The 22,567-nt window shown below is 47.9% G+C and overlaps 1 protein-coding gene across 1 annotated transcript in view; it reads right to left on the bottom strand.

The window, feature by feature from the left end:
• Window positions 1-22,567, bottom strand: part of ADAP1 (ArfGAP with dual PH domains 1) — a 40,041-nt gene that overhangs the window by 12,399 nt on the left and 5,075 nt on the right. Inside the window, 1 exon segment of the mRNA XM_008633485.2 lies at window positions 16,816-16,898. Within this exon segment, the coding sequence (XP_008631707.1) occupies window positions 16,816-16,898 (83 nt within the window).

Below are 22,567 nucleotides of genomic sequence, written 5' to 3'. Positions count from 1 at the left end.
AACCCTTCCCCCGGGAGTCCTCCTGCACTGACCAGGTGAGGAACCACCAGGAGCTGCTGCTGCCCCTGCACAGTTCAGTTCTTCGGAAATTAAAGCCTCGGCAAGCAGCAAACAAGGATGTGCTCAGCGATCCTGCAGCCCAGTCTCTGCCCCCGGGACACCTGGACGGTCTGGGCTTGGTGCCCCTAATGCAGGGTGGGTGCCTGGCATATCTCAGCTCACACAGGCCGAGAAGGGAATGATTTCCCTTCACCTCCCTGAATACAACTCTTTCTCCCCGGTTAAGACACCACATCCCCTTCACATCTCACCCAGCCAGGCAAAAGAGCCCAGGAACGCCCAAGTGCAGCACCCTCACACCCACACCAACCATTTTCTCCTGCACACGTGTTTTAGAGGCACAAAATTTCCCTAATCAATCAGTCCTCTCTTAACGAGCACTTAGCATCCAAATTACCTTTCCTAAAGGCCATTTTGCAGAGAAGGGTTTCCTGTTGTCATCCAGTCTGCCTCTGCTGCCTTCCAGGAGCTCATAAAACAATTACTGCCCCACTGCATTGTCTCCTCAGCCTTGGATGCAAGCAGCTGATGAGATTGATTGCTTCCACAATACCCAATTAACCCACTCAGTCTGCAAACGATTGACTTAATCAAAGGCAATTAGCGCTTGAATGGCTACAGCAGACAGAAAGCCAGGATTTAGAGGATGATTCAGATAACGTTGTACAGACATCTCCTTGGCCTTCTAAAGGAAAATGTCTTCACTAATGCTCAGCGCAGAGCTGGAAGTAGACGAAACCTCAGGTCGGTGGTGTGAGGTGGCACAGAAAACACAAGGGAATAGGAACACACACTTCCCTTTACTGATAGAAGGGGAACTTGCAATGATTGATGTTCCCTTTTTCCTACTTTTTCTGCTCGTGCAGGGCCCGGAGCACCAAGCAGTTGACCAGACCTCAATGACCAACAGGGTCCTGAAATGTTAATTTGCCTCTGATAGTCACATCCAGTCCTCTGAGCAAAGTCAAAACTGTTTTACAAAACCACCTTCAATATTGAATTCTTCCACAGCACCTTTTCCCACGATGTAAAAAAAAAAAAAAACAACACCCCAAAAGACTCAGTTTGGAGGCAGGACCACATCTCTTTAGAAATACAGGTGTCAGTGTCCTCAGGGAATGTTTTCCTCTAGACAAATCACCCCAAACTGGCCCAGCCGAGGCAAGACAAAGCCTCACCACGGGAAGGTCAAGAAGAGCAACCCATGACACCTAAAGCAGAAGACAGAGGCCATTTTAGACCATGTGAGGAACAACTTCAAGGCTGGAGCCAAGCATGGAAAAAACAATTCTCCAGATCACTGCAAAAAGACATTGTCCTCTTGCTTCCATAATGGAAAAGGTGCTCCCCAGCTGCTCGGATCAGTGTGGAAAATGGAGCCAAATGCACCATCTCTATGGAAAGAGCACGGGGCTGAGCTTAACTACACATCGAGATCCTGAGGCTGACAGCAAGAAGACGAGGTCTGTCTCCACACACAGGCATGTGGCATTTAAATGCCAGGTCCGTCCCTGGGTTTCCAGTCTCACTTAATCGTGAACACACTTGCATTGGCGGCTCACAGCTGAAAATCCAAATTGCTTCTAAGCAAAGCCCCAGTAATAAAGCTGAAATCCATTAAGCCTGTGATGTTTGCCACTATTTAAATCTGATTAAAATTGTACATGACACCACTAAGCTGAACAGTCAGAAAACACTCCTGTCAAGTCTGATGTTTCTCCATGTAATCCAGACCCCCCTTCTTTGACCGGGTTGTCAGCTAAAAGGAGCCATAATAAGAGATCATGTAGCTAATCCAGCTTTCTAAGATGTTTTTAACTGGTTTCTTTAATCACATGTTATGATCCCCTACGGAGCAGCTCTCAGGTGACAAAGACATTAGCACAGCCATTCATACTCCCGGGAGGTATCTCAGATGGAATCACCTTACCCCTTGTGCCGACTCAAGACATACAGGTGCCTCTGCAGAGCTTGGGAAGCCATCAGTGGGATAAAAACCAGAGGTGCAGGGGGTGACAGCCACTGGGCAAGCAACTGCAGGGTAAGATGCTGCAAAGGACACTTCATCAGAGAAAAAACTTCTTTTGGCAGAGTGATATTGATCTCCCAGCGAGCACTCACCTTGCCTGAAAACGCTGTGTGGGAACAAGTATCAGGGGAAAACACCAAATTATACAATTCCCAAGTCTTCACCTGACTGCTGCAGGCATATCAGGTTTGATAAAAGAAGACAGCCACATCCTGCCTTTTATCAGTTTACCTTATAATTGACCATCGATACAGTACAACTTCCGTGCCAACCTAATTACTGACCAAGTGTTTACATATTAAAGATAAGACCACAGCTGGCTGCTGCAGCATAATTCGATTGTATCTGCTGGGAGTTGTTACAACCCCTTGCTACAGAAAATGTCTTTACTGGAAGCCTTGCGCTTACATTGCTGAGAATTGAATGTGGAAGCTAATTTTACTTGGAAATCAAATGCTTCCTCTTTGAGTGGCATCCCCGCAATACCCACCTGGGAGCTGCTGGCTGCTTGGAGAAAAAAACCCTGTTCCAGGTAAATAACCTTCAGGTTTTTATCTTTTGAAGGCAGTCTTTCATAATAAAAGGCAGATGAAAGCTGGGAGGTTCCCAGTGTGATGTTCATCCCATTTACCAGCACTGAGTGCACTCAAAGCCTGATTTAGCTGGAAAGATGGGCGAGAAAACGTTTAAGGGCAAGCACACGGTACTAACTCACAATAACATCCTGCAGCAGTTCACTTCAGGAGCTGAATTCTGACAGCCAAACCTCTCCCAAACCACAAGGCAAGGATCCTCCTTGGGCAAGACATAAACGCTCCAAAAAGTCCTGGCTGCAGCCACAGCAAGGCTGTGAGTTATGCACAGAAGCTGCACAGGAAGATATCCTGCAGCCTTCCCTCTCTGTACCTGGAGGAGCCACCGCCCCCGTCCCACACCATCATCATCCCTGCCCAGGGATGCCCACACAGAGCTGGTCCTGCCTGGACCTCTGCAAGGCGAGGGAGAACCCACCTGCAGCCCCACCTGCAACTGCAATGGCTCGTGCAGGAAGCAAAGAAGAGAGACACTGAAACAGGACGAGGGACCTTGGCACGCTCCTCATGCACCACAGTGGGATTCACCAGCCTACAGCTGCTGAGGCTTCAGCTCAAAACACCTGCAAAGCACCAAGAACCAGCTGAAGGTCTGGGTTTTACACAGGCATCCTCAAACCACACCTATGGGATCAGGCTGAAATAGTCTCCAAGCCTGAAGAGCTTTAGATGGATCTCTTCCCCACACCAATAAATAAAACCTCAGCCTAGGCAGCTGCTCACACAGATCACTCCAAGCAAGGGTGAGATGAATTTAAACCCCCAACAGAGCTGTAGAGAAGTCAGCAGAGTTCACCACAGACTTTAGATGGGTTTAGGACTCTCTGTTCTGGGGCATCCTGGAATAAAGCATTCCCCCACGTAGGCAGCATTTCCATACAATCATAAATCATGGAAACCCATTCTCACACACACGGAACATTCCTCTTTTTTTGCTTTGAAGAGAAATCCAAATGGCTTTGAGCAGATCTGCTGCAGTGCTGCTAATGGCTTCTGAACGTCTTTTATTGAGTGTTCAATACATTTACAGTGAAAACTTCACACAGGAAAGGAGAATTTTTTAATTTAGGACTCGTTCCTGCCCTGGCTGCTGGTGTTGCAGCTGTCCCAGAAATCAGCTGCTACACGATGCTCTGGCAGCTGTGCTGTCAAGGGAGGAGCATTTGGCAGCACAGCCACAACCTCGAGGTTGCACAAGGACATTTGCACACCTTGGTTTTTCTAAAACTATCAGCTCCCATTCCCTGGAGCAGCATAACCCCACTTAATGAACTCCTGGAATTCTATAAATCAAGGCTAAATTCTGCCCTAATAAATCATTGACCAAAATTCCCACTGACTTGGCTAGGCTAAAACTTTTTCTTCCACCCTCTGCAATGCGTGAGAGTTTGAAATTCACTCCCTGCTGAGCAGCCTCATTGTCTTTTAGGTGTTTTGGGGATGTGGTGTTTGTTAGTGCTGTGCCACATAACCACATCCCTCAGGGGCTGCCCTGGTTATGAAACTGGAGGTGGCTGCTGTGTCTACACCTCAACAGCAGCAGCATTTATAAAACCAGTCCCATTTACCCAGCCTGGGAAGCACCACCCTGTCCCATTTCAGTGTAAGCATCTGAAAATCCAGGTGTGGACAACTCCTCTGCTGCAGACTTCCCTGCTGCACTGGAGATTTCAAAGTGAAAACTCGTGTGAGCTCGCTACAGGGGGAAAATGCAGGTGGATGTGGGCTGGTGTTGGTAAGAAAGAAGCACCAGCAAATGCTCGTGCTTCTGAGTCGAGGCTGATCTAACTCAGCTACATGTCTGGCAAACTCCAGAAAAAGACATGACCTCACCCTGGAGAATGTTCTTTCTCTGGTGAGAGACAGAAACCGCCCGACCCTGCGCAGGTCTCCAAAGTAAAACAGATGTTTCTTTAGTAGAAATTTAATTAAGCTACCACGAGTTGCCATGAAAACAGCCTTTTCCATGTTCTTTGTTATCCCATTGCTTCCTAGACACTCCCTTCTCATTAGTGGAAGAAAGATGCCCCAGCCTTTTGGTGCTGTGTCATTACTCAGGAAATGTGAATGTGCACAATATAAAATCACCAAGAAACACCAGACCTGAGGCACCAAGGATTACCCCCATAAAGCATAGGAAATAAAAGGGATGGTTTTCGTATTCTTTCCTTAAATATTTATCATCCAAGACATGAAGAACAAAGCCTTATACTTGTCTTCAGCTCTCTCCAATTGATGTAAGTCCATTTATTGACTGCAAAAACTAAAGGTTACAGGAACAGGCAGCCTGAGCAATATCAAAATACACTATTTCAAGTTGATTGACCTCAAACAGGGAAAGCTCAAGGACAGGAGTGAGTCATGATAATTATGGTGGGGATGTTTCACACACTTACTGATCTTACAGTCTATCCCCAGAAGGTGGACTGACTCTCCTGGGGACAACTCAGGGCATCCCCAGGGAGCATCCCAAGCACACCCCAAAACAAAGGCAGCACATTCAGCTGCTGGGGGCAGGAGGGGCTCAGACCACCTCCCCCATGAGAAACTGCACTAGTTCAGCAAACTCAGCCAACCTCAAACTGACCACAAATTCAATGCTTTTGGTTTGAGTTGATAAATATAAATACTTCTGTTAAGGATGACACAAAATGAAACAACATTTCTTAGGTGTGCTTTTTTGAAAGGGGGAAAAAACCCTAATGAAACATTTTGCACAAAATCCTTAGATGGAGAAAAAAAAGAAGCCCAACCTCCAACTACTCAAAATTTCATGGCGCAGCCCTTACCCCTTTCAGCAAGGCTCACTCCCACGCTGCTCTGCTTCCCCTGCATCGAGCATCGCTGCTGCCTTGCTTCTTGCACGAGAGCTGCTGCTCCTTGGCTAATTATAGAAGCTTGGATCAGAGCTGTGCTGAAGGCAGCTTGACAGAACCAGCTGTTAAAATTACAGCTGGACCCTAAACTAGCTGTGAGCATCCAGCTTTAGCTCGCAGTGGTGCTACCCCCTTCCCAGAGCTGGCTGCCAACGCCTTGCTTGGCCGGCTGCTCCTCCTCCTCTAAGTTCAGACCCACAGGTCCTCACCTGCAATTTTTGGCTGCCTAAATGCTTTTCTGCTTTAGGGGAGTTGAAGACATCAGAGTATTTCTCTTTGCTAGATGTTTTTCTTCCTACGGCAGCTATCTGTAAGATCCATCACCGCCCCATCACTTTGTCACTGCAGTGTTCATGGATTTCCTGGAAAGCATAACAGCAGTCGCTGGCCTCTTGCCATAGCTCAGAGAGATAGAAAAAATAAAAATGCACCGAATTTAACTCTAAAAGACAAGCTTTTGCATTTGGAACCCTGTCCTTTGCCTTCTGGTGGCGACTTTGTGCGGTGTCTCCTTAGCAAGGCTGGGGAGTGGTGCAGCATCTTCCTTTGATTCCCACGGAGCCCCAGGAGGCGGCAGTACTCCTTCGGAGGGGCTTGCACCAACCCTCAATCAGCACATCCAAACAGCTCCTGAAAGGCACTGAAAGGCTTCTCCAGCTCCTGGTCATATGATGCCGGTCCTGTGGGAATGTCAGCGCATCCTGGCATGGGAGCGATGCCACGCCTGGGTCCCTGTCACAGGCCTGCTCCCCTTGCGCAAGAAAAAATAATAGGCAGACAAACTACGCTGTGATCTCCCCTTGCATCCTCCTCCTGAGTTTAGTTTGTTAAACAGCCCTTTGATGTGCCTTGTCTTTGCTGCAGCAAAGTCCTGTTTGATGTTTACACCATCTGTATCGTGAAGCTGCTGACGGCGGAGCGAGGCTGAGTGGGACCCACCACAGGCAGCTCTCCAGGAGAGCCCTGCCCTCCCCAGCCCTGCCTGGAGGCACTGAGGATGCTGCAGTGGGTGCTGTCAGTCTGGCTGGGGATTGGATCTGCTTCTGTTTTCTTGAGTGGATTTTTTCAAATGGATTCATTTCCTTCCAAGGCAATTTGGCTCAATACTTGTTCACTCGCTGTGTGAGTTTTTGCTTTGCTCTGGGTGAGGCTGCAGAGAGCAGAAGTGACCTGCAAAGCATCAGCCCCCATCCACTTCCCATGGTAGCAGTGCCAGGGCACACCAAGGCAGAAGAAGAAGAAGCAGTCATTTGTTTTAAAGCAATGACTGCATTTCCCTCAAACCTCCAAGGAGAGGATAGGGAAAGGTTTCTTGGAGCAAGTCGTGACATGGAGTTGTGTAATGTTAAATGCATAAAGGATTATACTGGGAAGGCATGAGAAGGAGACTGAGCATCAGCAATGGGGTCCCATCTGCTTCAGCTGAACATACTTTTCTGTAGACTTTCCTCCTTCAACCATTTCAATGTTTCTCTAGAGCCTTTCATCTTAAACTCTTCCTCCCTATTAGACAAAAGGTTTTTTTGGGGGGAAAAAAACCCCAAAAAACCCCCAAAAAACCAGAAAAAACCAACCCAGGCCTTAATCCCCCTTTTCTGTACCCAAACTCCACAGCACAAGTGCCAGGGCATGGAAGCCACACTTCCCACACCCCCACTGGGGTCATGCCCTGCTCCTGGGGCTGCAAACATCACACCTGACACACGTGAGGAGCGAGCGTGGGGGCTCAGACCCACGGAGAGGGGCTTCACCAGGGTGTGGGGAGGGGGAGCAGCTGCCCCCGAGCCTGGCTGCCAGCGTGACTCACGTCCCGGCCGTGGCTGATGTCAGTGCTGAGAACAGAAGCCTCTCTGTGGCTCGGCAGCATGAGAAGGAGGTTTCCGTGCCAGGCAAGGTTGCTCGCTGGAGGGATGCTCGTGCTTTAACCCACTCCTGACAGCAGCACATCAGCCTCCAGTGACCTTGGTGCTGGGCTGGGAGAACTGCAGGGTGTTTAATTGCCATCGGGCACTCACACCCCCAGCCCTCTGATGGAAGCCTCTGGATAGGGGCTGCTTTTTTGGGGCATCTGTACAGCACCCAGAGCACCAGGTGCAACCTGCACGTAACACTCTTGTGCACCCTTGAAATGCTAAAACACTCTTATGCTCCCTTGAAAAGCAAATAGTGGAGGCTGCATCCTTTCTGGAGAGGGCTAGGGCCCTGCTGCCACTTAGCCTGACATCCTGCATCCCTGCCTGCCACGGTCCCCACTGCTCCAACAGCCACAAAGAGAAGCATCAGCAGAACTTGCACAGCACCAAGTTCATGGCAGGCTGCAAAACTCAGCCAAGAAGCCAAATTCCCTGATACAGTCCCTGCCTGGCTGTGATGCTAAATCACTTCATCCTCTGGGACACTGAGACAGGGCAGAGGTCCGTGCCAAAGAGATGCAACATCCCTGTGCCCTGGCCCCTCATTCAGACACAAATCCAGCCTGTTCACAGACCAGTCCCACCTTCAGTGCCCTGGGTACAGCCACCCACTGCCAGGGCGCAGCAGTGCCAAGCAGAGGAGCTGCTCCTGGTGTCAGCTGGGAAGAGTGAAAATGCAGCCAGCCTTTGGGACCCTGCACCAAAGCCCTTACTGACCAGGGCAGGACTGAGGGCAGAGATTTGTAACACACTTTTGCTGAAATCACAGTAAGAGCCAAACCTGGTGCTTTGGTTCAGCCAAATACCGGAATTGGCTGCTGGGAATTTACTGGAAAGGGTGATTTAGCAGAAGGCACCAGTGATGCAATCCTGTGTGCACACCAAGCACCAACATGCACTGCAGGGAACTGGTGTCATGACTTCCTACCACAAAACATCTCCCCCTCCATGCCCAAATCTCTGCTTCGCAAAAGCCAACATGAATTCTCGACAAAATACCAGGCTACCTTGTCTTTTGCTGCTTTTTAACCACGCTGCTATTATTTTTTTTCCATCTCTAGGTCTATGAGGAATCTTCTTACAGGGATTGGAAAGAGGGACTAAGACGGCACAGAAAAGCATCTCACAATGAGGGATGCTCCACAGATCCCATGACAGCTGCATCTTCCCGACACACGCTGCTGCCCTGAATCACGAAAACAAGCGCTTCCCATCAGTGAGGGGCAGAGCAGAAAATTAAGGAGCTTCTCTCAAAGCCCTGCTCTAATACTTGAGCCTTTCAAGCATCAGAAGAGAATTTAATCCATTTTACAACTAGCATCAGATAACAGTGACATTAAAAAGCAGTCAGAGCCAAGCAGCAACTTCTTTTTGAGTCTATTAAGTAGAAATAAATTAACTTATTTCTGTATATTGAAAACTCCTCTCTATGGACGAAGATCAAGGCCTGCTAAAGCTTTTGACAGCTCTGTTTGTCCATCAGCCACATCTGCATTGGGGTTAAATAGAGATTTACACTCACAGAAAGTTCTGAAAAACTCAGACCTTCAGATCAAGATGCAGCCAGTATTTTCAGAAGTTCAACTCACAAAATGTTAGAAGAGCCAGTTATAATTAGGCTTTTTCTACATTTCTATATATGGTGTAAATCAGGAGGCAAGTCACTGGCATTACAGGAAACATGCCAGCAAAAAAGCAGAATGAGGGGAAAATAAACTCTTTATTTGCATGATACAATTCACTTTACAGACACGTAACGCAGCCAGGGCTTTAAAGGCCATTTATAAATTTGCAGCATGTGGCACTAAAGCTTTTACTGTGGTATTCAGAGTCTAATGTGAGCTGGTGTTTATACAGTGACATTTCCAACCTCACTGCCCTCACCAGAAGCGCCTCCGTGGCCCCGGCTCGGGTTTGGGTGCATCAGTACAAACATCGCCGCTGCTCTGCAGAGACTCCGCCAGCGCTCCCAGCACCGGGCAGGCAGTGGGGATCACGAACTGATTTTGTTTAACAGTGCTCATGGCCCAATTACAAACCACTCCGAGCTGCCATTGCAAAGGCAGTGACATGAACTGGCGGATCTGCTCCGGCCTCGGACACTCGGACACTCGTGGGGGCTGCCCCGGGCTGGTGCCGCAGCCCCTCGGACAAAGGGCGGGAGGAGCCACGGCGGCTTCGCTCCCACACCAAAGGCTATTTTTAGCACGAGGAGATGTTGTAAGCTCATAAGGGACTGGGGGAAGGGAGAAGAGGTTTAAGGAGGAAAAAAAAAATCGATGCTGAAGTATTTCTGTACCTTGTCAGGTCAGAGAAGAGAGGCAGAGCCCTGCCCCGCACCCTGGCCAGGTACAGCCGCCCTTACAAAGGCAGCAACGGCATGGAAATGATGGAGGATTATTTCACATGCATCAGCCCCAAACCAGGCAAGTGCCACCCATGCCCTGGAAGGCAGTGGGATGCTGCTGCACACCCCAGTGCACCCCCTGCAAGCTGGGCAGGTGACCTTGCTCTGCACCACTGCGCTCCCCTGCAGCACACGGTGCCTGGACAAAGCCCAGCGAGATGCTGCTGATAATGCTGATAACCCTCGACATGGTTGCTTTTATCTCGTGGTTTCTCTTACTGCTCCTGTGAGCTCTGTTTCCTAAGGAACCAAGGCTTATGTGAGCATTGCTCATCCATCTCTCCCTCTGGCTTCTCAGCATCTTGAATAATTTCAGCCAGATGTGGCTCCTTGGAGCTGCTGAACACTCCAGTCTCTCTTGCTTATAAAGCAATGGGATAATTTACACACTTTAAAAAACCATCCTCATCCCTACGTTTTGCAGAATCACCCTCGTGGTGAGGCACTGCCTCTCCTGTGAGGGGCTGGCATCTGCCTGCTCTCACCTCACACCCAACCATAGCCCCATCCTGCTCTGTGTTTGTACAGTGCTTAGCACAGCATCACCCTGACCACCCTCAGACCTTCACCGGGGAAAAGCCAGGAGAGCTGCCCTGCAGTTGGTGGAAATATAAAGAGGAACATCAGCCAAGGATGTGGGCTGCACTTGGGGAAAAAACAACAGTGAACTAAATCTTCCTGCTGGTCTGCATGAGAGAAGCTGAGAAGGCAGCTGGCTGCAATCCTGACCACACACATGAGCTGGCTCAAATCCTCCCCAGTGCTAAAAGCAGCTCTTGATTTAGCTGACAACACCTTAGCAAGAACAGAGTTTTGGTTCAACTCGTATTTGACATGCATGTCTGGTGTCTTGTCAGCAGTTAAAGGATGCTACAGGAAGCACCTATGGCATTTCTCCCCACTTGCAAGGAGCTGGTTTCACACAACAGCTGTGTCTCAACCGTATCAAGTCACTCCCACAGGGTTTCTCCCTACCCACGGGGGTGATGCTCTGACCATGGAGCAGGTCCAGTGGGAGGGGAGCAGTGTTCCACATCAAGACTTTCAGACAGCATAAACCAGCACAAGAAATAGGGAAAAAACCCCAACAACCCACTTTTGCCTCTCTTGCACCTCTCGTGGGAGCCCAGATCTGGGAACACTCTGCTGCCACAACCCTGATACCCTGATATTGCTACAGTGCCCTGAACTGGGACTTTGGTCTTTCTTTAAACCTTCTCATCAGCACCCTTTTCTCTTCGGGTTCAACTGTCCTTCCCTGCAGCACGGGAGCTGCAGGCAAGCCCGAGCAGGGCAGTGGCACAGGCAAGGCCTGTGTGTGTGACAGGACACTGGAGAAAACACCTCTCTGGAGCAGCCCACTTCCCACCACGACTCCACCCCCACCAGTCTGCAGCATTAAAATCCTGCAGGCTGCACAGAGGTGCCCTGCTCCCCAGCCTGCAGGCCCTCTCCACTCTCATCCTCCCTTCTTGCAAACACCCACGCATCAGGAGACCCTGCCTGTCCCCAGCCACTCATCCTCCCACCCACACAGTGTCACCACACCTCCTGTCCCCATGTCACCTCCACCCCTGGGCTCTACTGCACGTGCTTGCAAAGGGAGGGGATGGTTCTCGGGTGGCTTCGCACTCCCTTCTGCACAAGCATCTCCTTAAAGACCACGAGTGTTCAGGGATTAGCAAAGGGCACCAGGAGCCCTCAAGCTGACCCTTTATTTCCTTGCTCAGTGCTTTGGGCTGTCTGATGTGCAGTAAACCCCGTGCCCTCTGAGGCTGCCATTAGCACTGGTTTGCTCTCTAGGTGCTGCTCAGCCCTGTAATTGGCTTCTGAGGTTGTGAAAAAACACACGGCAGAGCTGGTGTCGCTCTGACACCCACAGCCCCCCACTAGCTGGAGGAAATGGGGCAAGAGACAGCAGAGGATCAGGTCTGTCAGTTAAAATAATTGGATTTTAACTGCAACACTGCTCACTGTTTTGTCTGATGAGGCTCAAAATAAACTGCATGACATCACTGCAGGTCAGACTGAGCTAATAAGGGTCTCTTCCTCCCACCGAGAAAGGACGTTTTTGTGTCCCCTGTGTTTTCTCCAGTGCTTTGCAGTCAGAGCTCCTTCCAACTGTGTGAGTGCAGGGGAAAATTAATTCAGACTGCTGCCCAAATTATGCAAGAGCCTCATGGAATGGAAAGTGCATATTAACAGATTTTACTATTTTAGGGTGTTCTTTTATGTCTCATAATTTATTTTGCCATCATATTTGCAGACAAATAGGAAACAACACATAAGCCAAGGAACCCTTAGGGTGCTGGCAGAAGATAGTACAAGCAGATAGGGGCCTTCAGAGAAATGCTACCTGAATAAAGCACAGCTCACCTGAATAGTGACAATATGATCCAGTCCACAGCGCTATAAATACAGGAATACAATCCAACAGAGCCTAAAGCCCTGATCATCACTGACTTTGTGCCTGTGTCTTCCAGCTTTCTCAGCAGTTCCAGTGCAAGTTTACAGGCCACCTCAGGTTGCAGTAACACCACATTATCTTACTCTGCAACCCAGCAGGTCATCCCACCCATCTATGGAACTACCAATCAAAAAATCCCAGTCCTCCAAATTCCAGCCCGAAGCATAGGGTTTAAACCTTCACCTGGTGCAAATCTGGACTCCTCCAACATTTTCATGGGACCTATGACAATTTTTATCAGCTGAGGAGTTCCAGCTTCCCGTGACCAATGAATGAAAGCAATGAAGTCAAAGTTCAAAGAGCAAACAATTCCCCTTTGCTCTCTGTTGGCCACGTTCCCATTCTCTTGTCTGTAGCCTGAGATGCATCAGAGCAGCTGCCCCTTGACCAGCTTACACCATCGCAGTGCTCCAGCCCTGCAAACACCATTCCCTTTTGCTTCCTCCACGTCTCCCTCGGTTAAAACAAATCCCTTTGATTAAGAGAAATCAAGAGCACCCAACTGAACTAACTTCCAGCTTTCCTTTGGGAAGCATTGCCATAACTGCCGTCGATCAACAGCAGTGGAAAATGTCCAAGCTTTTTAAAACCGATCAAAATATTTTTGTAAGTTTATCAAACCTTGCAATCGCCTTGAGATACAGACCCAGACTGTGATGGCAATTACAAGCATCTCGTTTCTAGGAGAATTCAACACCCATGCCCCATTAAACTCCGTTAGAAGGGACAATTAGCTGTAGACTGACAGTAATTTTGCCAGTTCATTTACCAGAAGGGATAAAGCCAACCTGAAACACGTTGATGTGAGAGTCTCAAAACTGGTATCATTCTGTGCTGCTGTACTGCTAGAGAAAGGGATGTGGCCATGGTGTTAATTGGGATTGCTGGGGTGTAAATAATGTTTTGTTTCATAAAGTCTGGCTAGGGCAAACAAATTATTTAGCTCATACTACAGCTGAATGAAGAGCTCGAATGTCTAAGAGGGTGTATCTGACAATCGATAGTGATCACCGAAACATTTAATCACTGTTTTCCTGATCTCGCTGTGCTACCTGAACTCAAAGTGACTCCTCACCCTGAAATCAATGGTGCTGATACACTCATTAACAGCAGAACCAACACTAACTGGGGGCAGAGGAGCTGAAAGCTGGGAATAGCACATGGGCTTGTGCTCCAAGGCTTCCTGGGGGAGCAAGGAACTCTAAAAACTCCCTCACAGGAATTTCCACTGCGATCTCCCACCGAGGGTAAGTGGCTGTGACTGCACGTGCAACAGCACATCCCCAAGAGGGGACATCCCATTTAGGGACTGAACCAAGACCCATGGATCCAAAGCCATGGCTCTTCCCAGGCTCAAGAGCCGGTTTCAATGCTCAGCACTGCCCACACCAGGGATTTCTTCACATGGGAAGTGTCTTTGTTTCCCAATTCTGATCCTGCTACCTGGCATCACTCTGTGTCTCATGAGGCAGATGTTTCCCAGCAGTTGGGGGGATATGCAAGACCCTTTGGGGCAGCTGTTGCCTTTGCATCCCACACTGCCTCTTATTTACAGCCCTCCCCAGCAGCTGAAGCTTGCTGCATCCTCCTGCCAGGCTTCCCTGCACGACTCGCTCAGCTCTGACCTGCACATCTGACACTCCTGTCCCCAGGCTCATTTCTCCTGAGTCTGGCAGTTCAGCTGTGATAGCTTCTGCTTGGCCTCTACAGGCTCCAGACAGTCTCTCCCCAAAGGATATTCTGAAAGACACTGAATTTCTGACCGGGGTTTCATCAGGCTGCTTGGAAAAGGATGTTGCTCAGAACTATTCTGATATAGCATTTTCTTATTTTTTATGCAATTATTGAACAAATATCAGAATGCAAAATAGCCCCTGGGACTGGAAAATGGAATTAAATCTTCCAGCAAACATGAGAAAATGGATACTGACATTTCTATTAGCAAGAAAACGTTTCATGCTTAGGAACTGGTAACCTGACACTGCTCCAGGGAACTCAGGGGGGTGAGGAAAAATGGTCTGAGACAGCACTAGGAAGAAACAGAGATGTAGGTACACTCCAGTGAGACACAACTGGATGTGGGGTGGGCAGGAGGGCACCCTGGTGTCGGTGCCACCTCGGTGTGTTCACAGACAGTTCAGGTCAACAGTGGAAAGCAGCAGCCCAGACCCTCTGTCTGTGCTGAGCCCGGCAGGGACAGGCACAGGAGGTCCAGCACCATGCACAGCACAGTGACAAAGCTCCCCCACTTCACTGGAATGATACAAGAACTGTCCCAACACACACAGGAACACTTCTGCTGGAGACATGGCCTAGTGCAGCCTCGGCAGTGCTGGGTTACAGGCTGGGCTCAATGGCCTTGGGGGTCTTTTACAACCTAAATGATTGTGTGATGCTCAGTGTGCTGCTTTCCTACAGGACACAGGGTTTTCCCTGGGCTCCCTCCTTAGGACACAGCCCCAGGAAACAACCAACTCCCAGCCTGACATCCCAAGAGCTGAAAGCAGCATCATCAACTGATTTGCAGGAGAGTCTGGAAGAAGGAGCACTTTTTGGCACAGGGTGAAGGACAGGGGGGGCAGCTGCAACTGGGGGCTGCAGTGATGCAGCACAAGGGAAAAGTTGGCACTGGGAGTTTGGTGTGTGCATCCCCAGCTTTGTTTAGTTGTAACATCAACCTGGTCCCCCTAAGGAGGAGTCACCTGGCCAAAGGTGCTCCCCTTGCATTTGCTGTCCAGAAGAACCAACAAATGACATCCCAGTTGCACAGGTCATTTGTGTGGCTCCTTCACTGGATTTTAGGGATAGTGCCATTCCCAAAGACACAACCTAAAATCACTCCTACACCACTTACACGATGCCCACCAGCCTGCTTCCCCCTCCCCTCCTCCTCCCCAAAGCGCTGCTCACTGGAAATGGCTCATCCTCTTCTCTTCTATTCTGTATTTAATGGCTTTTGAACTTCAAAGAGAGGTGAGAAAACCCTCTCACTTCAGCATGCAGTTAAATATTATGCAGCCACATTACTGAAGAACACCTACAAAATGCGCTGCTAAAATAAACTCCCCTTTGAATTCTTCTTATAATTTCTTTCAGAGAGCTCAGAACATGCTGCCCTTCTTCCCACACAGCACTGAAGCACCTACTTCACTTTAACCAGGTACACACTCCTCTTGGAGTCGAAAGGACTCATCCTGTGCTTAAAATTATGCATTTTCCTCAAGTACTTGGTTGAATCCCAGCTTTTATATCCAGAAGTTGCACAGTAGAGATTGGAAACATTATTCTTGGGTGAGTATTATACACACATTGGCAGATACATTCCAAAATGATCTAAGAAATAAAACTATTTATTGTTAATAGAACACATCCGTCTGACTCCAGCAGATAGCTTTTTTAAAAACCTAAAATAATAATGTGCCTAATGTACTCTCTATGAATATGGATACTCCCCACACACTGTGTGCCTCATGGACACAATACAGCAGAGCTGAAATGCTCTAAACAAAAATTGAGAATATATGAGATCAGAATTTAACTGTGGTTTTCAAAACAGCAAACTGCTGGAGCTACCTGCATATTATTAGTCTTGAAAAGCATCATGACAATAGTATTTTAACCTTTAATCTGTAACATGGTCTTTGCTAATAAAATTATCCCAGAGTCATCCAAGCACATAGCTGGTGTCAACTACTTAATATGCAGAATAAATTAAATGCCACTTACATATAGCAAATAAATACCCAGCTAATTTCATGCACTTTCATGCTGGTGCAGCCACACAACAAACACAGTCGAGCTCTGTGTCTCCTCTTCAAACCCTGCCCTTCTGCAAGAAAAGCATCCAACCCACTGCTCTGCTACCCCAGCCCCTTGCAAGGCCACTGTCACCCTGCTGGCAGTGCTGAAACGAGCTCTGAAATGAGCTCTGTCACATCAGCTGCACGTGTGCAACTGTGAGACACTGACTGTGCCACAGGCAGACCTGGTCCTGCTGCTGACACCTGAAGCGTTGTGGAGAGAGAGTAACAGATCCCTGGGGAGAGTGGGGGACGTGGTGCACACACCCACCACCACCCAAACCAGGCTAACAGGGCTACTTCACCTCTCCAAAGCAAAAGCCACCTGGATGACACAAACATCCTTTATCCCACTTCAATGCAGCTCCACATCTGCTCCCCAGACACGAACCCGCTGGTGCTGGGTCTGACTTGCTCCTGCTGAGCAGCCCGTGGAAGTCAACAGGAAGACTCTTGGTAACTGATTTGTTTCCATCAGGCATCAAAATTCCCAATATTCCAAATCAAATACAGGGAATGCTGGGAGGGATCTTTTGCAAAAGAGCACACTTACTTTTCCTACTTAATGACATACGGGCAATAATCAACATAAAGAACATATAAACAGAGAGGAAGAAAATGGAAGGTGCTGGACATCAAAAAACTTATCTACCAAAGTGTCTCTCGCTACCTGCAGAATAAGGCTCCTGCTTCTCACTGTGGATGAACTCTTTTCGTTCGTATTTGGCTCTGATCCACTGTTCCCGCAGCAGCCTGGAAAAAAAAGATACAGAGAAAAGGAAACATGGTCCAAGATACATTAAGAAAGAAACCAGAAACATTAATTCTTCCATCAAAATACAAGTGTGATTTAGAAGTCTTCCAAAAATTGCATTGTACAGTCTGGAGTCAAGGGTTTGCTCTGGTTACTGTTTGACAACAATAAATCATTTCCTTGTACATCCAATTTTATTGGAAGCTTATTTTTAAAAAATGCACAGATTTAGCAGAACAGCCTGTCCCCACCCACCCAATCAGCCTCTGTAAAAAACTCCCTCGGTATATGGACCTTTTTAAACCTAATTTCCTCAGACCACATTCTTCAGTGAACAGGGTCAGTAAATGAAAAACCCCAGCTAACTACACACAAAAGAGAGATTATTGCCCTGAAGATATCAATACAAAAGCAGAAGGTGCTGAAAACCCATCTGGCCAAGCTCTTCCAAGCTCACAGCTCATGCTGTCAAGTTTAAAAAAGCAATCTACGATGCATGGCAGCAAACCTGATTAAAAGTCCTTTACTTTTAATCCTGAAATGATACCAATGATTTATACACTGAGACCTCTATTTCCAAAACGGAAAAAAATACCCCAAAGATTATAAATACTTTTTTTTTTTTTTGCTATTTTATTTTACTGTGAGTGCTTTAACCACTGAAGTAACTTTGATCTAGAATATGCTGGAAATCGCTTCAAACCATTTTTAACTGAACTTATTTCTTAATTGCCCTAGAACCCTAAATAGCCTAAGCAGGCAGATCACACACAGAAATAAAGGCATGTGTTATCCCAGCTTCACAGCAGACATTTTGGAGCAGCCTACACTGAAGACAGTAAAAGATCCCCCAGCACTGGGTGTGTTTTGTAAAACCATCACACTTCAACACATCAAATTCTCTGCCAATGAAAACTGTTCATATGCTTAATCACCTCTTCTTTTTTGCTGATTATGCAAACTAAATGGTGTCTTTTCAGCAGACACATCCCAGAAATACTCAAAGAATACAAACATCCCAACATGGCTTATGAAAATTCATCCTCAGGTACAGCAAACACATGCAATAAATCTGCAAGACACTACCCAATGAAAACTGTGGCTGTGACAGGTTTCCTGGCAATGAAGGGGGAAATAATTACATAGATTTTGTCCCACTCATTGTGTCATCTCCTTGGCTGGGGCACCAGCCTTCTCCCCAAGGCTCAGGGAGCACCACTGCTTCCCTGTCCTCAAAACCCAGCAGTGAGCTTCTGCTGTAATAGGAGCAATGCTCCAAGTCTGCCTTTCCCCTTCTGCTCCTGTTTGCATGACTGATCTTCAGCTGTTACACACACATCTGCAAGTTTGACTATGAACTCTGAAGACAAACACCCATCTCCCTTCTGCTGCCACCCTGTGCTACGCTCTGGTCAGGGTGCAACTCATCCTCAGGAGGTTCAGGTGCACTTTGTACAATCATAGAAAGGCTTGGAAGGGACCTTAAAGGTCATCTAATTCCAACTCCCCTGCTGTGGGGTTGCTCAAATCCCATCCAGCATCCAAGGGGGCTCTGCTGGGTCCAGCAGGATGCCTCTTCTGGACCTGATATCCACAAACATAGAAGCCTGATGACCCAAAGGGTGGCACCCAAATGCCTGTTCTGTAACGCTGTCACTAACCAGCAGAGCTACCAAAATTTAATCATAAAATAAACAGAAATACTTGAATTTACTATCCTTCTTGCAATTTTTCCTGGCCAGCTGCTGTGGACAGCTTGTTATCCCTGAAGCCAAACCTGAACCTTTTCAACGAGACGATTACAGATCGAACTGGGAGGAGGAAAATTCACACCACCCTCAGCTCCAGCTGACGTCAGTGGATTCAGCAGGGGGCGGCGGCGGCCCGCGCGAGTCTCTGAGAGTCAGCCTTCCAGCATGGGGCTTTAAATACAGCATAAATTAAGATTCATGCGCAGCAGTGGGAAAACACTCCTGCTGTAGGATGCAGATCGTACACCAGACACATAGCAGGGCTCACTCCTGGGGGAGCACTTCCCTGCAGGGACTGACTGCCCATGGCAGTGCTTCAGGGGGCACCCCCGGGGCAGCCAGCAGGCACCACGCCCAAAGGGGTACCCCGAGAAGCTGCAAAATGCTCTCGGTGGCCTCTCTCAGCATCTGGCCCTGAACACGAGTGGCTCCAGTGGCAACTCCCAGAGCACACGGGAATTCATCTGTGCCACCTTCCCTGCAGCTTCCTGACAGTTCACACATTCTTCCCCTTTCCTTATTGTCACAAACCCAAGCTCTTTCAGCAATAATTTCCCAAGACCCAGGGCTACACCAAGGGCAGCCAACAGTTCAGACAACTCAGCACAGGACCAGTAGCTGCAGCTTCTGCTCCAGTGGCTATTCATAGAAAGCAGAACAACTCCAGTAAAAGAAACCAAAACAAAAACCCAACTAGGGCAGTGAGGAGTTCACCATCTCCCTTCACTGCGACAGAGAAGCTGAGCAGGGATTTGACCACATTCACTCTCATGGACTGGATGCAATCCTGACATTAAAAGCTGCTGGTGCTAAACCCCAGTTTCACCAGCACAGCTTTGGTGAACTCATACAGGAGCAGGAATTTGTCCTGGGATCTATAGGATCTGAGCGCAATTGGAGGGCAGGGACCATCCAGAAGAGCCTCAAACCATGCAGGAGGGATTGTATGAAAACAGCCACCATTTTCAGTGGACTGCTGACCTGATCTTAATTTAAGTATGTCTTCAGGGGCTTTAGAACTATCTGTTGCTGTGTTTTAGTTGAAATGTACTTTTCCAGGTGTGAATGTGTGTGTACAGAACCCAGGGCAGACATCACATACCCAACGCAGGAGCCCCCATCCAAATCCACCTTTGACTCCAAAAGCAGTTCTGTGACCAGAAAGGACTGCAGGAACAGCCCCCTGGTATGTTACTGCATTTCTGGTGATGGGATAATGTAGCAAATAAGCAAATATATAATTTGTGTTTGTTAGAAAAATGTAAGTGCATCATTCCTAAACTGCGGAGATGCACAGCTTTCAGGATCAACTCCAAAAGCTTTAACAGCCCACCTAACGTCTGTCAGGCTGCTAGGTTACAGGGAACATGTCATTTTTTGGCAATTAGAACAGAAAAGTCCTTGCACTCATCAGAAACCTAGAGGCAAATCAAAAAACCCCACCAACAAAACAAAATGCTACAGAAATCCACATTGCCAACAGAATAAGGGAAAATTCATCCCCCAAATGGGAAAGGACTGGGCTTCACTGAGGAGGCAGCAGGTCCAGAGGCTGACAAAGCACTGCCAACACTATTGGAGGCACTTGTTTGCTTTCCTGACCACCCACATGGAAACAAGGGCTCTGCCCAAGGGCCAGCGAGGAAGGTTCCAGAAGAAGCCACTGGAGCAGTTTTATCTTGGTCCCACCTACTCAAAGCCTTTTGCTCACAGCAAAAAGCACCACAGGAAAAGCTGCTCAAGCAGTTTAATATCAAACTGTGGCTGCATGGCTTCAGTGTGCTGTGTGGAGGAGGTGCTGGCTAGCCAAATTCAGAGTCTCCAGTTTTTTTCCCAAAACTCTCAGCTGGGCTGGCTGATGCACTCCAAAGCACACCCCACAGATGCCGCACAGCCGCTGTGGCTTTTTTGGGGAGATGTGGGGAGATGTGACAGACAAGAAACCCCAGCCAGAGGTGAATGTGGCCCAAAAAGTCATCAAACACCATACACCACCACTGCCTAATTGCATCCTTGTGAGGCACCATCAAGTCCAAGAAAGACAAAAGAAATGAATGTCATCCAGAAACACCATTTCCAGAAGCCAAATTTGTAGCTTCTGGAATTTGTCAGAGGTTTTTCCAGCGAAAGCCAATCTGCTTTCCACTGGCAGCTTGGTGGATGAAGCTATGCCAGGTTTCTGTCAAACAACTGCCTTAATGAAATCTTAAGTCTGAGTCCAAATTCTTTGCTCAGACTGCAAGGAGAGCCACTCAGCGTAGACTAAAAGCCTGTCAAGCTTCACTCTCTTTTCCTATCTAGCAAGTTCTTGCTGTGAGTGCTTGCTTTTAAATAGCTTTTTGGAGGCCTGAGACAGCTGGGGGGCTTCTTGCAGGCTCTCTGTGCATCACCTCAGCCTGTAGTGCCCGAGGATTGATGTGCCATCACCCACCAAGACCAGCGCCCAACAGCAAACTGCTAGAGGAGAGCAAAAAGAGAGGGGGTTTGGCTTTCAAGGTATAAAACCTTGCATTATGGATTTGGAGAAGTTAAAACTGATTCTGGGTATGCAAAATCACAACATTCTCAATTAAAATGCTAACTGGTTCCTTTTTTGTTTGATTGTTTTATGTGCACAGTCCAGTTCACCCCAACGCTATTTTTCAGAATGGTTAAACACTGATTAAAAACGTAGCAAACAGCCTCTGTTGGTACTACCTTAACCTTGTAGCAATTTCCTTTGGAAATTAAGGGAATCAATATGAATTAACAGGTTTACAAGCTAACAGCAAAGAGAATATTAACAAGGAGAGAAAACCCCATGGCTGGTCAGGATTGAAGGACTGGGCAGATCTCAGCACTTGGGTGACTCTAAGAATTCCCGAGGCTGAGTGCCCAGTGTGAGCCACCACAGGAGGCTCCACCACTTGGGAATGAATTGATGAGCAGCCACTCCAAGTGGCCACAATGCAGCACCTCAAACTTCACACCCAAGACATGAGGCACTTCTGAAAGCTGTGAACGTAAAATGTGAAAACACTTATTAAGAAGTAGAAGCCAGTTTTACCCCTCTGGACATTATGTAATAAAGTTTTTACATCTATAAAGTTTTTATTATCTATAAATTACTGGCCAAAAGAGGTGACAGAGGAAGAGGTGAGAAGTTTGCACCCCTGACTGCCACTGTGCCCCATGCATAGGAGAGGAGGGGGCCACGCTGACCTTCACACACCAGACGGAGGAGATGGGCTTGGTAGCTCCTCTACCAAATGTACCAAACCTTAAATTATCAAAAAAAAAAAAAAAAAAAAAAAAAAATCCAGAGGATCTACCAGGCAATTTTCTCTCTGCACATCTTAATCAATACAAAAAGCCACTTCAGCTAATAACTGTTGTTCTTTAGATGAGAACATGGATGACTCCTCAAGATGTGAGCCTCTCTCTGACTTATCTCGTTCCAGATAAGACAACCACCCAGCACAACTCATGCCATCTCATTCTGCCCCATTTTTCTGTGCTGACAGTCAGTACACCGAAGTGTTCTCCATGAGGAGCAGATGTAGCTCCCACTTATCCGAGCACGGGGAGAGGAGCGGAGCAATGCACTGCAGCTCACAGGCAGTCCCGCAGGATGAGGCTCTGCATTCCCAAATCAAGCAAAAGAAAACGATGGTAGGTGCTGGGCAGGGACAGGGATGTACTTCCAGTTCTGCAAAAGCCCAGTAAGAGATTATCTCACTTTCTTCTATCAGTCTTCAGCCCAGTAAAACACTGAATAAAGCCTTTTTCCCTTGCTTTTACTCGAGAGTGATGCTATCCCTGCTGCTCAGTGGTGACTCAAAACTCGGCCATGTGCTTACAATGTATCTGCCCCAGAAAAGGCGGGTTTGCAGCTCTCCAGCTGCTGCTGTGGTCTTCCAAGCTGGGCCATGACCACT

This window comes from Corvus brachyrhynchos, unplaced genomic scaffold, assembly GCF_000691975.1.
Source record: "Corvus brachyrhynchos isolate BGI_N302 unplaced genomic scaffold, ASM69197v1 scaffold5, whole genome shotgun sequence".
In the NCBI taxonomy this organism is placed as follows: Eukaryota; Metazoa; Chordata; class Aves; order Passeriformes; family Corvidae; genus Corvus; species Corvus brachyrhynchos.
This window is presented reverse-complemented; position numbering and strand designations above follow the sequence as displayed.